The sequence below is a fragment of the Mercenaria mercenaria genome, chromosome 10, assembly GCF_021730395.1.
Source record: "Mercenaria mercenaria strain notata chromosome 10, MADL_Memer_1, whole genome shotgun sequence".
Classification (NCBI taxonomy): Eukaryota; Metazoa; Mollusca; class Bivalvia; order Venerida; family Veneridae; genus Mercenaria; species Mercenaria mercenaria.
The window spans coordinates 22,796,452-22,812,848 of record NC_069370.1 but is presented as its reverse complement, the minus strand read 5'-3'; the positions used below and the strand labels follow the sequence as shown (position 1 = coordinate 22,812,848).

Sequence of the window (16,397 nt, the reverse complement as noted above, 5' to 3'; positions counted from 1 at the left end):
AGCATTCTGGATAATATCAATGACTTAGATAACATTTCTAGTAAACTTCAACAACTTCAACTGAATATGTAATTTTACAGTAATTCGTGCCCTGTCGTTCACTATTATAATTCCTTATTCCTTGATAAACATTTATTTTGCCGTGTTGCTGTACACATTAAGTTATAATTCATGCAACAAAAAACTAAACGAAGTTTTCATGCTTATATTTAATCGGCGACCTTATATACCTTAAGGAATTTCCAGTTTTAGGGAGTGGCAGATTTTGGAACAAGAAACAAAATAAAATCAAAATACCAAACACTCTACCAGCAGAGTAAAATATATTTACAGAGAGCCTTCTATTTTAGACTGTATTGTTAAGATATTGCAGGAGAACATTGCAAATCATTGCTTGAATATAAAGAAACATTATTCAGTTTAGGGCTTAACCTATTTTAACCTTTTTCCGAATGTTTATTAACATTTAGCATTGCGCTAAATTTCGCACATTTCCGTATACGCTTTAACTATTTTACAATTTTCAATACCATTTGACTGAAGATTTTTTTTTTATATTTCGATTCAGCAAAGGAGAAACAATCTTCAATACCTTCCAGTTAGGACATAATAATGTATTTAAGTCTGGATTTAGTTTCTACACTACACTACACTCATGTTTTAGTCTGTGAGTAATGTGACATTTAAACAGCAAATGTTCAGTTTCGTTTTCTAGAAAACAATGACAATAGAGTTTGTTAATTTGAGACGAATATGATTTTGACAGGAAATTACCATAATTATAAGTCTTTTTACTTAGTTTCATGAAACGGCTAAATTTTTGAACATTAGTTTAGATACTGTGCCTATAACTGCTGTCTGTTTCAGTTCATTTGAACGGAACTTGTTATCGTATGAATCTATCATTGCTTTTACCAGTATATGAGGCATAGTATATCTTAGTTTCTAAAACAGATTTTGTAATTCTCCTAACTTTATAAATGTGTATTTTACAGAAACGTGTTTAAAAACAGTCATTGAATTTTAATAGGTTGATACTAGCCGTTTCATCTAAATTACTTTTAGACTTTAAACAAACTATTTATTGGAATGTTAACGAATAGAATCATTCTTTCGACTGCATTCAATGCTGTATTATTTGCCAGTCATGTGGGGTCACGAAGTCAATTTTATTTTGTCATGTGCTGAAGCTATATCGGAAGTGGTACATTTCATTACTTCTTATAACCAGACTCCGTCAAGTGGAGTCCGCTATTATTTTGCTTGGTTGCATTTATATGCTCCCGTAGTATCAAATTGATTTTTTTAAATCACAGATTGTAGAAGTTTAAAGCAGTTGAATATATCAAATGCTCAGGACATAAGTGAAATCAACGGTACGGAATACAACTCGATAGCAAATATAAGCTGTGATGTGGGATACAAAGAACAAAATGAAAGTCAGATAGAAGGAATTACAAGTACTTTGATGAGATGTAACGAGAATGGAACATGGATAAATCAACCGACGTGTGTCAGAAAAGGTAACTTGTAAATGAGGAATTGTACTTTATTGCATTTATTTTAATATGTTTTGTGTTGTTATTAGGACATTTTCAAATTACATAATATAATATACTGCTTAACATGGTCTGTTGTGTTTCCTGTCTAGAACTCTATCATCTATCAAAGGATTGTTACAGTATTACCCGTAATCAGATGACGTGTCAACACGCAGAACCCTAGCTTTGCTGTCAAGGTCACACTTCAAGATAAAAGGTCAAAAGGGCTTTTTTCATGTCCGGTCTATATCATTTTCTTGCAAAACAGGATTTAAATATATGTTGGCACAAATATTTCCCTGGATGAGACGACATGCGCAAAACCCGAAACCTTAGCTTGAAGGTCAGGGTCACACTTTGAGGTCAAGGGTAAATAGGGCGTTTTCCTGTTCGGTCTGTAACTCGACAATTCACAGAGGATTTTATTATTAGTTGGCACACATGTATCCAATTAGAAGACGACACATTATGCACAACACTCAGACCCCTAGATCAAAGGTCAAGGTCAAACTTGGAGGTCAAACGTAAACGGAGCTTTTTTCTTTCCAGGCTGTAACTCGACTATCCATGAAGAGATTTAGTGTACATTTGCGCAAATGTTTCCCATAATAAGATGACGTGTCATGCGCAGCATACAGAACCCAGACCCCTATCTTAAACATCAAGATCACACTTAGAGGTCAAAGGTCGATAGGGTTCTATTCATGTCCTGACCATAACTCTGTAATCCATTAAGAGAATTAAATTTTACTTGACACAAACGTTCCCCATAATGCGACAATATATGATGCGCAAAACCAAGACATCTAGCTCAAAGTCACACTCGAAGGATAAAAATCAACGTCGAAAAAAAACATTGGGATATTTTCTTTAGGACGACTTACCTTTAATATGATGATTTTTTTACATTTTTTTTTAAATAAAATGTTATGAAAGTTGAATGTAAATACTCTTTTACAGATATTATAAGCAATCACCATCTGTAGATTTTTATATATGCAATTTCTAATCCAGAGTTCGTGTTATATAAAAGGTATTGTGTTGTGTATATATAGTACAATATGATACTTTCTTCGAAGAATAGTGGTTTGGGTTGACCTGTTGGACAGCTGAACAATTAAGTCTACCCTCGTGTGTCGTAATTACTGAACATCTCTTTTAGTCGGGGTGCTAATTTTCACGGTGTGAAGATTTTATGGACCGCTGCGTGATCAGTGCATGTTTTACTTGTTAAGTGACCTAATTACGGAGCTTGATAGGGCAGTGGCAGCGTGATCGTGTCTGTTGCCATTTTGTATAGGAAGTATACAGACAAAGCGTAGAATTTAAATTTTGATAATAAGTTCATGCGGTTTAAACTGGTGATCCTCCACCTCCCCACCACCACCTTACTGTATTGTTCCAATTCGCCTACTAAAAGGCGTGTTCATTAGTTAGTAATGCGGTTTTTATTTGTCTGATATTAATGATTGGCGTTTTTTATTGACCCATCTTTGCTTTCATTTAATTTGTATTAGACAGACATCATTTAACTTTGAAAATTTGAATAACAGCTTCTTTTGTGATGAACATACTCCTTGCAGCCACTGTTAGTAATTGCATATTGTTATTTGTTGAGAATATGTTAAATATTTGAGTAATGCCCTTTCCAACTGGCTCAATTCAAATTTTGTAAGATCGTTATATATTTCAACGAGTGAATACCATTTGCAACATTTTCACGATTTGCGGAGCGACAAGTGAAAATGTAAGATATGTTGTTCATGATTGAAATATATTGCGATCTCAAATGTAAAACACATTAATTGTCTTTTATTTAAGGATTTTCAATGGTACAACTTAAAAAAATACTCGCACAACGTCACGTGTAATGCGCCATGACGGCACAGTGTCGTGACGTCACGATATCTAGGTTGAAACATTGTTAAATAGTTCTATGAACATTCCAGATACTTTTAAATCTTTATGTTGGTATAGGTAATTATATACATCTTTATCACATTGACGTACATTTTGCAAAGAATTTTGGATCATTTATGATTCTTATTCTTTCATGTTTGAGTGTTGTCCCCTACCAGTGCCTTTAGAACAGTGAAAATATCAATTTAATTTCACTGACAATAGTTCAGTATTTTACTGGAAAGCATAAACTAAATTTCAGTTTTACAATGAATACAGCTTGTATATATTGTCTACTGCTTGTGTATATATACTATTATGAACATGTATGGGCTAATAAGCTTAAAGATTGTCAATCACATTTGAGCAACATTTTATGACATTTTTCATTTAAAGTTTATTCTGCTAGAGATTTATTTAACAAACTAAAGGGCTTATTACATACAGTTAGAACCCCATTAGAAAGAAATGATTTATCATTTTTTATGACTTTTTGTAATTACTCCCTTTTAATACGAAAGTATTCAAAAGTAGACTACCGCTTTTGACTTTTTTTATTTTAATATAAATCAGGATTCATTTGTTCCTATCTATCCTGGTTGCTTCATCAAGACAGATAAAGGGAGGGAGGTAATAATATTCCGAATTTCGGTTGAATATTTATTAAAATTTTGTTAATGTACATATTTGATAAATACGATACATTAGCATTTCTATTCGTATGACGTCTTAGGTAAAATATGTTTATTAAATTTATCCATATGCCAAAATAATTTCATCTTGGTTTGGCAACCAGGACAGGAAAATCAAATTTTAAAGATACCTCCAGGGAAAACCTAACATATATAAAGGAGTTAGTGCACATAAATAAGTGTCAATGCTCCTGTGTTAAACTTTCGACCAAACCCATTACTTTATCAAAATCTGATTAATCACCTTTCAGTGTATGTCATATTTTAGACTGTGGTGATGTACATAATATCAGCATGGACAATGCAGTCAATAGACGCCTGCATAATAACACCAAGTACACTTCTACAGCAGATATAGACTGTGACGAAGGATATTACAACGTCAAGGACAATCAAAAGACTGGAATATCAACTACAACAATTCATTGTTCCGAGTATGGGACATGGACGAATATACCTACGTGCATACGGAAAGGTAATGCTTATAAGGAGACTTAATATACGTAAACCTGAGTTGTTTAAACGAAAGTCAAGAAACCTAGATGCTCAGATAAAATGTTGATGCAAGCTACAAGTTTTTATTTCGCTGCACCTTAATTGGTAATTCCCTTTCGAAGAAAAGTTAATGAGAGACTCGGATTAATTTTTTTCATGTTTCATGCTTCGTAATGATGATAATTTTATGTCTATTATTGGTTCAAGTAATACTACTTCTGAAATTAAATTATTGCCTTCTATTAACAATTGTGCAGACTGTGGGTCTTTATCAACTCCATCAAATGGAAATATCGCATTGCAACAAAATGATACATCCTATGGATCTAATGCCACAATCACGTGCCGTGATGGATACACTGTGTTTGGCCCAGACAATATAGTGTGTGAGAAGACAGGAAACTGGAGTAGCTATATAACACATTGCCAAGTTAATGGTAATGTAAAACTTAATTTTATTTCATTTGCATAGGCATAGATTCAAAAAGCCATTTTGCAAAGTTTTTTAACCTTTATTTTAATGTAAGTATTTATCTGACTTTAGCTCATGTTACATTGTGTTGCTGGAATCTAGTGATGGATACAGTTGTTTATTTCTCTCAGTATCTTATTTTCCAAAATTATACGAGCACATTGTTTTTCTTTTCATAAATTCAAACAGTCTTGGCTGTTCATTAATGGTTAGGTGGTTGATTAAAAATAATACACTCTATGTTCATTTAGTTCTAATCTGAGTTTTGTTCACAGAATCCTTATATTCGAACATTACCAGTAAAGACGCATTTTCTTTTTATTTACAGATTGTGGACGGTTGCCACCGCCGACGAATGGAAAGATCACTTTTGCTCAGAACATGACAACATATGGTTCTAATGCTACATACACGTGTGATGATGGGTATTATATTAATGGTTCAAAGACAATACAATGTAAAGCGTCTGGAAATTGGAGCACTATCGGCATATCTTGCCAAATTAAGGGTAACAATATCAAAATTATTCTTTTCAAAATAAATCAGTTTCGCATCTGAACGACAAACAATGATTTTATTCAAGAGCAAATCACTAAATGAGATATATTATTTAGATTCGAACACGTTACCAAGGAATTTAAAGTACATCCTTGACGGCATTCATTAATTATTTGCCCGTTTTCAATTGGTTTCTTTTCCAGCGCGTTGCTATTCCGTTTGACGCTATGACGTAATAATTGTGACGTCAGAAAAATGAATTATTGTATAATAATTCACTGTTTTCAGCCTTCTTTGTGTAAAAATGAATCGGATTTTGTTAGAATGTAGTATAACGGTATGTGACGTTATAGCGTTTAGATAAATCATTTCATCAGCATGCGGATTCTGTCTACACATAGTATCGTCATAAATTTCCGATGGATAAATTTCCTGAATATTTTGGACAACCCAAAACACGGATCTGTGTTCGAGCAGTAATACATAACAAAAGAACTCAATTTGTATCAATCCATATTGCTTCGAATGTATGAAACAGTACAATGTCAAATAAAATCATGATGGTAGAAATATTGTATGATCTACGATTTTTTCTTGATAATTAACAATAAAATTAATTATCGTTGGTGTTTCTACAGTTAAGACATTATAGAATATAAAAAGGCAGTTTCTGCCATACATATACGACTTGGCTTATTCTGCAAGGGCATAAAGTTAAATTTTCGTTCAATTTAATGTAATCCAAACCAAACATTTTTGACTGACCTAAATGCGTTAGTAAAATTCAAATGAAGTATTTCAAATTGGTTTATAGATTGTCTCACGCCTAAACCAGTACAAGACGGCTTTATTGGAACTCCAAATGGAACAAAATTTGGTGCTGTGGCCAACATTTCCTGTAATCCAGGATATACATTACATGGAGACAACTTTACGAAGTGCATGGCGGATGGCTCATGGGATTTATATTCTGTGAATTGCACACTGAATGGTAAGAAACAAGTTAATACTTTATTTTTATACGCCCGAAGGGACGTATTATGTTATGGTCCCGGTGTCCGTCTGTCCGTCCGTCCGTCCGTCCGTTAGCAATTACGTGTCCGCTCTGTAACTTTTGAACCCCTTGAAGGATTTCAAAGAAACTTGACACAAATGTTCACTACACCAAGACGACGTGCAGAGCGCATGTTTTGGATGTGTCATTTTAAGGTCAAGGTCACACTTAGGGGTCAAAGGTCATATGAGTGTATTTCGTGTCTGCTCTGTAACTCTTGAACTGCTTGAATGATTTCAAAGAAACTTGGCACAAATGTTCACCAACTAAGGCGACATGCAGAGCGTATGTTTGGGATGACTAACTTCAAGGTCAAGGTCACACTTAGGGGTCAAATGTCATACATGACTTTGCTTTGTGTGTATTGCTCTGCATTGCAGTGCTCTTGTTTTTATTTGGCAGATCCCTTTTTGTTCTCTTACACAATTTTTTTTGAATTACTTCCCTTTTTTCTATAAATAGCTTATTTTGAAACTTTTTTATTATTGGCCGTAGGAAAAAACCGAGACCACTTTTCTGTGGTACAACATGGATGGTACATCCGATTTTTAGATGTATTTTGACATAACTTTACCTTGTAAGATTTTTTTTGTGGACTTAAGAATTTTTTTTTTTTGATTTTTTTTCTTTTTTGTTGTTCCTGTCCTTTGGGCTTCAACAGTCAAGTTCTTTAAATTTTGCTCCCATCATCTGATGTAACCCTTCGGGCGTATATTGCCCCGCTTGGCAGCGCTCTTGTTTACTGAGTATATTTATACAGGAATCACTTTGTCAGGTCTGTCTGTCCTGCCACATCCAATCTAAGGAACCAGTGTAGATATTTTGTCGAAATTTATATTCACATTTAAGATAATAAGACAAGTTTTGACAAAAATATCTGCCCTTTTTAATTCAAACATTTTTCAAAAAATTACATTTCTTTCAATAAAATCTACTTAAGCAATTGATTGAAAAATCACCAAAACATTTGAAATCGAAATTTCAGTTTACACACCAGGGTCTAAACCTCTGTCTGTTATTCGCATTCTTTACTGAGATAATTTGACAAATTGACTTCTTTGAAAATTCACTTACAATTAAATGTATTACATTGAACCTTGAAAATAGATTGAAAGCATCATTGGCTAAGTTCACATAATCCTGTCCCATTTTATTTCATTTTTTTCACTTTGAAAATGGCTAAAAGTTGACATTTATTATTTCAAAAACCTATCCGTGTATTTGATGGAAACTTCACATAAACCTTTAGAATTATATTGTTAGTTTACGTATCAACTTCCATAACTCTACCTTTTAATCTAACAAAATTATCTCCCCCTTTTTATTAAGATAATTGAACAAAATTGATAATTTCTTTTAAAAATCTGTGAGTCCAATCAATATATTGCATTGTCATTCAAAACTGTTAACAAGGATTATGAGGTAAGTTCATGTACAAAGTCATATAATTCTGACTTACCCTGACAAAAAAACCTTCCCTTTTTGCGCTATGAAAATGAAACTTTATTTTCGCATTTACAATGTGCGCATCTTAACAAAATGTGGAATCATAATGCAATGATGCACACCTTCAGTGGAGTTCCATTGATGTCGCAATTTTCAAACAACTTTTACCGTGTCATTTTTAGCTCACCAAAAGTTTAAGGTGAGCTTTTGTGACCGCCCGATGTCCGTCGTGTGTCGTGTGTCAACAATTTGTAAAACAATCTTTTTCTTCAGAACCACTTGTCAGATTTACACCAAACTTCACAGGAATAATTCTTGGGTGGCCTTCTTTCAAAATTGCCCAAAGAATTTTATTCCATGCAGAACTCTGATTGCCTTGGCAACGAAAGGAAAATCTTTGAAAATCTTCTTGTCAGAAACTGTTAGCAGGATTTCAAAAATATTTTGTGGAAATGATTTCTAGGTGACCCTCTACCAAAATTGCCTAAGCCATTCTGTTTCGGCAAAAAACATGGCCACCAGGGGGCGGGGCTTATTTTCCCTATATGGCTATATATTGTAAATTTCAAAAATCTTCTTTGTCAAAACCAATGGGCAAATTTACACTTAACTTCACAGAAATGATTCTTGGGTACCCTCCTATCAAAATTTTCCCTCAGAATTGAAATCCATGCAGAACTCTGGTTGCCATGGCAACCAAAAGGAAAAACTTTAAAAGTCTTCTAGTCCAAAACTGCAGTAGCTAGAGCTTTGCTATTTGGTATGTGGCATCATCTAATAGTCCTCTACCAAGTTAGTTCAAATTATCTCCCTAATGTCAAATATGGATAAACTGCCCTGGGAGTCATATGGTTTACATAGACTTATATAGGAAAAACTTTGAAAATCTTCTTGTCCAAAACCATACGGCTTAGGGCTTTGATATTTTGTATGTGACATTATCTAGAGGTCCTCTACTAAAATAGTTCAAATTATCCCACTAGGGTTAAATATGGCCCCGCCACGGGGGTCCCATGATTTAAATAGACTAATATAGTAAAAAACTTTGAAAATCTTCTTGTCCAAAACCACAGCGTCTAGGGCTTTGATATTTGGTATGTAGCATCAACAAATAATCCTCTACCAAGTTTGTTCAAAGAGTCCTTCTAGGTCAAATATGGCCCCGCCCCAGGCGTCACTTGGTAAATAGACTTATAAAGGGAAAAACTTTGAAAATCTTCTTGTTCAAAACCGCAGGGCCTAGGGCTTTGGTATTTGGTATGTAGCATCATCTATTAGTATTTTACCGAGTTTGTTCAATTTATCCCCCTAGGGTCAAATATTGCCCCGCCAAAGCTGGGGTCACATGGTTTATATAGACTTGTATAGGAAAAATACTTTGAAAATCTTCTTGTCTGAAACCACAAGAGACCTATGCCTTTGATGTTTTGTATGTAGAATTGTCTTATGGTCCTCTACCAAGATTGTTCAAATTATTACCCTGGGATGAAAAGAGGCCCTACCCTGGGGGTCCATAGTTTCACATATACTTATATAGGAAAAACTTTAAAAAATCTTCTTGCCTGAAACTGGAAGGCTTAGGCTTTTGATATTGGGTATGTTGCATTGCCTAGTGGTCCTCTACCAAGACCATTCAAATTATGCCCCTTAGTTGAAAAGAGGCCCCACCCAGGGTGTCCCAAGTTTTACATAGACTTATATAGGAAAAAATTAAAAGATCATCTTGTCTGAATGTTCAAGGCCTGTGCCTTTGACATTTGGTATGTATTATTGCCTAGTTGATTTCTAACAAAATTGTTCGAATTATGCCCCTGGGGTGAAAAGAGGCCCCGCCCGGACATACTTTTTTATTTTTTAAGATACAGCCTTGAAATTAGGGTGACATGTAAGTTTTGCACACTGGTCTAAAAACTGACTTTCATTGACCATGAATGAACCTACGGACCTTCTTTCTAAACGTTTTAGCATCAATTTGACATTTGATACATGTAGCTCATATTACTCAGGTGAGCGATTCAGGGTCATTATGACCATCTTGTTTATAAATTGTTGTATAATTTATGGTATTTTCTCAAGCTCAAGTAGAGACAAATTTCAAAGTGATGACCATTATACAATTAATTTTGATAAAAGAAACATCAAACTATTTGGTAAACAATTATAAAATACAAAATAAAACAGTCAATATCATTTTCTAGGGTGCCTCAAGTAAAAGGATTTAATGAGAAAGAATTGTATTAACTCCAACATTGGAAAATTAAGGTCGAGTCCTGTGGGGTTGTTTCAAATTTTGCCTTGGGACAGGATTAAAACCTACCTACATTTCGTCCACGATATGTAATCTTTAGAGTAAAGGCAAAATAGAGAACTTTTACCGCATGTAACTCAGTATTTTTAAAGATGTCTAACTCTGCCCCCTTCTGTTTCAGAGGGAAATTCACCTTGAACAGCAAGAAATCGCTTATCAAATGAAAAAAAAATCCACTTTAGTACAATAAATCAATAATAAATGCCGAAAACAGTAGAAATCGACTAAAAACGAAAATAAGGTAAAAAATTTGGTCCCAGACAGTGCTAACCCCCCCCCCCCCCCCCCCTTCAAATAATTTCAGTTAAATACCCTGTTGTGGGTCTAATACCTTAACAGCTTTGAGATCCCTGATCCCTAGCTTAAAGGTCCAGGTTACTCTTGGAGGTCAAAAGTTAACCTGTGTTTCTTGTCCAGCTCACTATCTTTACATCCATAAAGGGACTATAATATCAGTTGGCATAAATGTATTCCGTAATAAGAAAATGTGTCAAGCGCAAACCCCAGACCCCTTGCTTAAAGGTCAAGGTCACACTTTGATATCAAATGTTAACGTAGTGGTAACACGGTCTGTTTCGTTTCGGTCCATAACTTTGCCATCCATCAAGGAATAATAGTATAATATGTCATGCGCAACACCCTGACTGTGTCAAATATTCCAGACACAAATATTCCTCATAATGTGTAAATGTGTCATGCGTAACATCCGGACCTCTAGGGGAAACGTCAATGATACATTATAGGTCACATGTTCAGGTCACTATCTTTGTCTTGTAAGTAACTTTTGCATGGACATTCAGATAACTTTGTACATATATTCAACATAACCCTGGTCCTAGTTAGAATAAATCATTGGTGTATGTTTTCCGGGTTACACCCCTTTTATTACGTTACACGTTTACTTTTATTTTAAACGCATTTGAAAATAAAATGTTGTTAGAATATATCCTTTTTATGTAAATAGAGGTAATCAATGGAATTTGAGGTCTATATATATTGTTAGCAAACATTTCGCTTCGATGTTGTTTGAAGAATTGAATTCGGTTTGCCAAAGAAACGGCGAACAATAATTGGATAAATCCAAGCCCCGTAGTAATTACGATTGCGCAAGCTTACAAAATAAACGAAAGAATTTCATGAGCCTTTAATGGAGGAGAATGCAGATGCAGAAGCAATCACTACTAGGTATTTTGTAGATAAGTGACAAGTACTGACAGAAACAAAATAATTAAGGTCAGATTTCATAAAAATATTCTACGGGGATTTAATCTGTCAACGTTGTTTACTACCTCAAGTTGTTGTCCATGTAAACAAAGTTATTAATATTTCTGATCGGTTGATAAAAGTTCCGTACACGAAAGGAACATAATAATTAAGGTCCATGAATTACTTTCTATTGAAAACATTGCAATATTTGTCCAGTTACAGAGTCATTTAGGCCAAAAGTTAACGAATAAAACATTCCGCCATTACGATATTGCTAGACTTAGAGTAGAAAATATCAACAGTAATCTAAACATGAAAACAAAGTTATTAGTATTATTTTTTCCTGCCCACACCAATGACAGACAAAATAAACACAATGATAGTGACTGAAATCTTACCTGAGCGCTATTATACTGTTATAGTATTCAATGTCACTATATCGAACTTATCTACAAATAGATGCCATAAAATTGATTACATGGCATTATGTGCGTTATCCGTTAGGTTGTAATAATATCAGATCAGTAAAGAAGAAAGAATATACATTATTTCATATCAAATATTTGATTGATTAAGCAGTTTGATATAAATATATTTAAGTTTTTACCTAAATGTAACAATCAAGACAATGTTTAGCAGAGTCAACACAAATTAGCAGCCATGTTCAGTTAAGTACGCAACAGATAAAGACAACTTCATAGTAAACAAAATGCCTCGTACATTCTATTAATACAATAATAACTAACATAGATATACACTAAACGGAGAATGACATCTTAAATGAAAGGAACACCTTCAACAATATATATTACTGATTACTGATTGTCTCCGTCCCTTCGTCAAAAGGTAAAACCAAAAGTGTTCATCAGTCTATGTCCTTTTCTTATATTTTGCCAATCTTTAATGAATTGAAAGCTCTGTCTTGAACTAGATAGAATGCTTTCTAGGTGTAGAGATAGTATCTATTTTTTTTCAAAACGTATGTATGAAGTTGAAAATGCAGGCAAATGTTAGTATTTTCCAGAAAATAGATATATTTACAATATTCTAACCAGAAGTGAATAGTTATGAGCATTTAATATTTTCATATAAAAGAAAATTTTGTGATTAAGGAAATGTAACTCTTCAGAGACATCATTTATTCGGTGTTATCGATTTGGGTGCATTTCAATTTACATTCAAAAGTGATCTGGATTGCTAAATAATGATCCATTATGCTGTTCGCTAAAATATAGAACATCTGAAACAGTCAAATAAAGGTTGTAACAGAACGCAAATATGTAAACTCTGACCTGGATTCGAGCCCTGAACCTCTCACACCTAAGGCAGACACTCTACCACTTCGCTGCATCAGTGTAGGCAGTGAAAGTGCACCCTTATCATATTCCCGACTACATTACATGAACTGGAACACTTTGTGACAATAACATGTACACCTACTCCAGATTATCGGCGTGATGACTTTGGAAGCTAACGGTAATTTTGGTGTAAAGAAAAATATAATCTAATCTTGCCAACATTTTAATTGGTCAAAACTGCACAAAATTCTCTGACGTGTTCTTTACAATATGAACTTATTAACTGGCAGTACCAATGAAAAATAATTACACCGAATCTTTTATATTAAATTTTGTCCTTTAAGAATCAGGCGATCGGCAAAGACTGCGAGCTTTGTCCAAATTTATGCAATTACCTTACAAGTTTCGACCGACTTGAATCGATAGAAAAACTAAATACCTTTCTGCATCTCACATTAGCTTTCGCTGCCAATAAGTATTATAACTGAGAACACCTGCCATTCATTTATTACAAAGCGTCCATTGCTTACATTTTACCGCTGCACTTATAAAATTATATTTTTACAAACATCAATGTACGCGAAGAACTCTTTTACGGTCTGTATTAGAATACTGAAAAAAAAAAACACGTACCGATTGTGAATTCTACATCAGCTGTGGTCGATGTCACCGCAGTGATCCCGAAAGGAACGGTTTTGGAGATTCAATTCTCGTTTAAGCGCTCATTCATGTCCCCAGATACTGTCAGCTCATTATAGAGGCTATTTACCAGAGTCTATCTTTTTTACAGAACCATCAACCAAATTATTGATACATCCAAACTTCATCACGACATTTTGACATTTGAAATTAATGACCTAATCATTTAAATCAGAATAACGAAAAAAGACGATTCGATCTTCGTTGAAAAAGCGTCATCATTGTGAGTTCCTGATCAAAACCAATTATGCTGAGGTGGATACTTCTTCTAAAATAGATTTTTTTTACAAAACATCACCACCTTTATTAAATTTAAGGTTTAGCAGTATATCACAAAACAACATATTTTTTAGTAAATGAACAGCACCTTGACGCACAACTTATCTGTCCAATACATGTTTTACTGTTCTGTCCCACAGAGTTGGATACTTAAAATATTCTAAATGAGTTGTCTAGCTTTTTTAAAAATGGCGTGGCCCCTTCATGCAGTCCCTTTCTGGAATTCAATACATACAGGAGTAAATTGACAATGGTTTTGTAGAATAATATAAATGTTTTATATGCTGTTAAATTTTCATGTAAAATAATGCTTTGTTTCTATGATTTGATGACGTTCGAACTTTTTTCTCCGAAACATGGACCTATGCCTTAAGCACCACTCGCAGATTTCGGTGAGAGAAAGGGCTCCCGTGCCAACAAAATCCGGCAAATTATCATTTCCTCCCTCAGTTACGACATTCATTGAACAACCAAGAAAGGTTGAAATAAGATGAATTCCGAAGCTACATACTATCGTAAAACTTGCCTTTTGTTTATTTGCACTGTTCCAATATCTATTAAATACGCACGCAAAACTAGAAATTATGAAATCAAAAGAAAAAGTCGGTTTCTTAAAAAGTTTGATGTTAAATGGAGGTAACAAGAAAATTTCATACAAGATAACAAAGCGTTCATTCTAACTCGAGTCGTAAATTCGGCCAGGTCGTAAATATTCGGCCACCCACTTTGAAGCTTTTTTTCGAGCCAGATGCTTGAGAACGCATCTGTGTCATCACAGGCACTTGCGTTAGCAACAAAGTCGGCAAAAACCATAAGTTGGGGTGAGTAGAAAAAAGTTATCCTTCCCTAAAGTTGTGTACTCTAAATAGCAAATATTTTGTCTCGCGGGTCGCGTGACGTCATCGCACGCGCTCGTTTATACTGAGGCCCGGCAAGGGTTAATTCTAATCTAAACTTTATAACACAAGAACATGCGCTTACTAGCATAAAACGCGTTACAACCAAGTAAATGAATATATTGTCCCTCAACGTCATTGAATTTCCATATCTACGTTGTTTTTTTCTCGTTGATGTCATTTCCTTTTGAATTATCCGTTTTGGGGTCGTAATACGTTCATGCTTGCCACGGAACGCGCATATATAAAGGCGTTATAACAGCACGTGATAAACAGTGACGTAAAAATTAAACTACGTCATGCTGGTGTGAGAAAGATGACAGGCGCTTTTTAAATCTCTGATGACAAATATTTCCCAAGAGGTATGCTATTGAAAATTGATTGCAGTTTGTTGAAAAAAGAACGATTTTGGCTGTAGCATCGATTTATTTCCAAGACAATGTGGAAAATATAACCAACTTTATGTTTAAGAAGTGGCCGAATATTTACAACCACTAGAAGGTAAAATATGGAGGCTAAACTTGTCCGTTATTTTAAGCGCGGTTTTATTGTTTTCCATACTGTAAACGGCCATTAATGATAGCAATCAATGTTGCTTGTACTAAAGCAAATATGGTAGAAATTTTGTACAAATCAATTGCATAAAGAAAGAAATATTTATGAAAAACCGAAAAAAAGTGGCCAAATTTACGACTCGAACCAGTATATTACGAATCTTTTTCTTCCTTAAGCAATTTATTTTGTTGGGTTTTACGCCGCGCCGACACAGTTATAGGTCAAATGGCAACTTTACAGCTTTATATGGTGGAGGAAGACCCCAGGTGCCCCTCCGTGCTATATTTTATCATGAGCGGGCACATGGGTAGAACCACCGACCTTCCGTGAGCCAGCTGGATGGCTTCCTCACATGAAGAAGTCAACGCCCCGAGTGAGGCTCGAACCCACATCGATGAGGGGCAAGTGATTTGAAGTCAGCGACCTTAATCACTCGACTACGGAGGCCCCCTCCTTAAACAAATCTCTAACAGAATAAAAGAATATAGAAAAATATCTTAATATTTTGCTTTAAACATTTAATCTTAAAAGGAACACTCTGGACAGTTCTTCCAGCTCTCGCCAGGGTTTTGCAGTCAGATTTTCGTCAGCTTCTAACGGCAAGAAAAAAGATATATAAGAGGATCCGAAGTACTTTATTTCAAAATATCCGTACACTCTCTTTTCTTTTGAGGCGTTCTTGAAAATAGTAGCAGTTCATAAAAAAGATTTATTTCGTTATATAAACAGATGCAAAAGTAAAATTGGTGTGTAATTAAGGGGATTTTAAACAATAAATGTGATACATGTATTTACACTGTACTTTTGAAGAATGCCTATTGTATATGAATATTTCATTGCGGCCTATTTGAGACCTTCTGATCCAATGGACTTTAGTAGACCATTTGTGGAATGTTTGGTACTTTCGTCCGGTTTTTTCTAGATAAGACATAAAATCCAAGATTTATCCCCTAGCTATATATATAATATGCCAATGCAATTTTATACTGTCATGCAGCCATAAGATGTATAAGCTGGGTTACTGATATCTAAATAGTTTGACTTTGGAATGTAATTATA

At 34.5% G+C, this 16,397-nt stretch overlaps 1 protein-coding gene across 1 annotated transcript in view; it reads left to right on the top strand.

Moving 5' to 3' along the window:
- LOC123560890 (sushi, von Willebrand factor type A, EGF and pentraxin domain-containing protein 1-like) overlaps nucleotides 1-16,397 on the top strand; it is a 67,223-nt gene that overhangs the window by 9,876 nt on the left and 40,950 nt on the right. Inside the window, exons 13-17 of the mRNA XM_053516817.1 lie at nucleotides 1,317-1,523; nucleotides 4,401-4,607; nucleotides 4,885-5,064; nucleotides 5,428-5,607; nucleotides 6,412-6,588. Coding sequence (XP_053372792.1) covers nucleotides 1,317-1,523; nucleotides 4,401-4,607; nucleotides 4,885-5,064; nucleotides 5,428-5,607; nucleotides 6,412-6,588 — 951 coding nt within the window. The remainder of the gene's footprint in view (nucleotides 1-1,316; nucleotides 1,524-4,400; nucleotides 4,608-4,884; nucleotides 5,065-5,427; nucleotides 5,608-6,411; nucleotides 6,589-16,397) is intronic.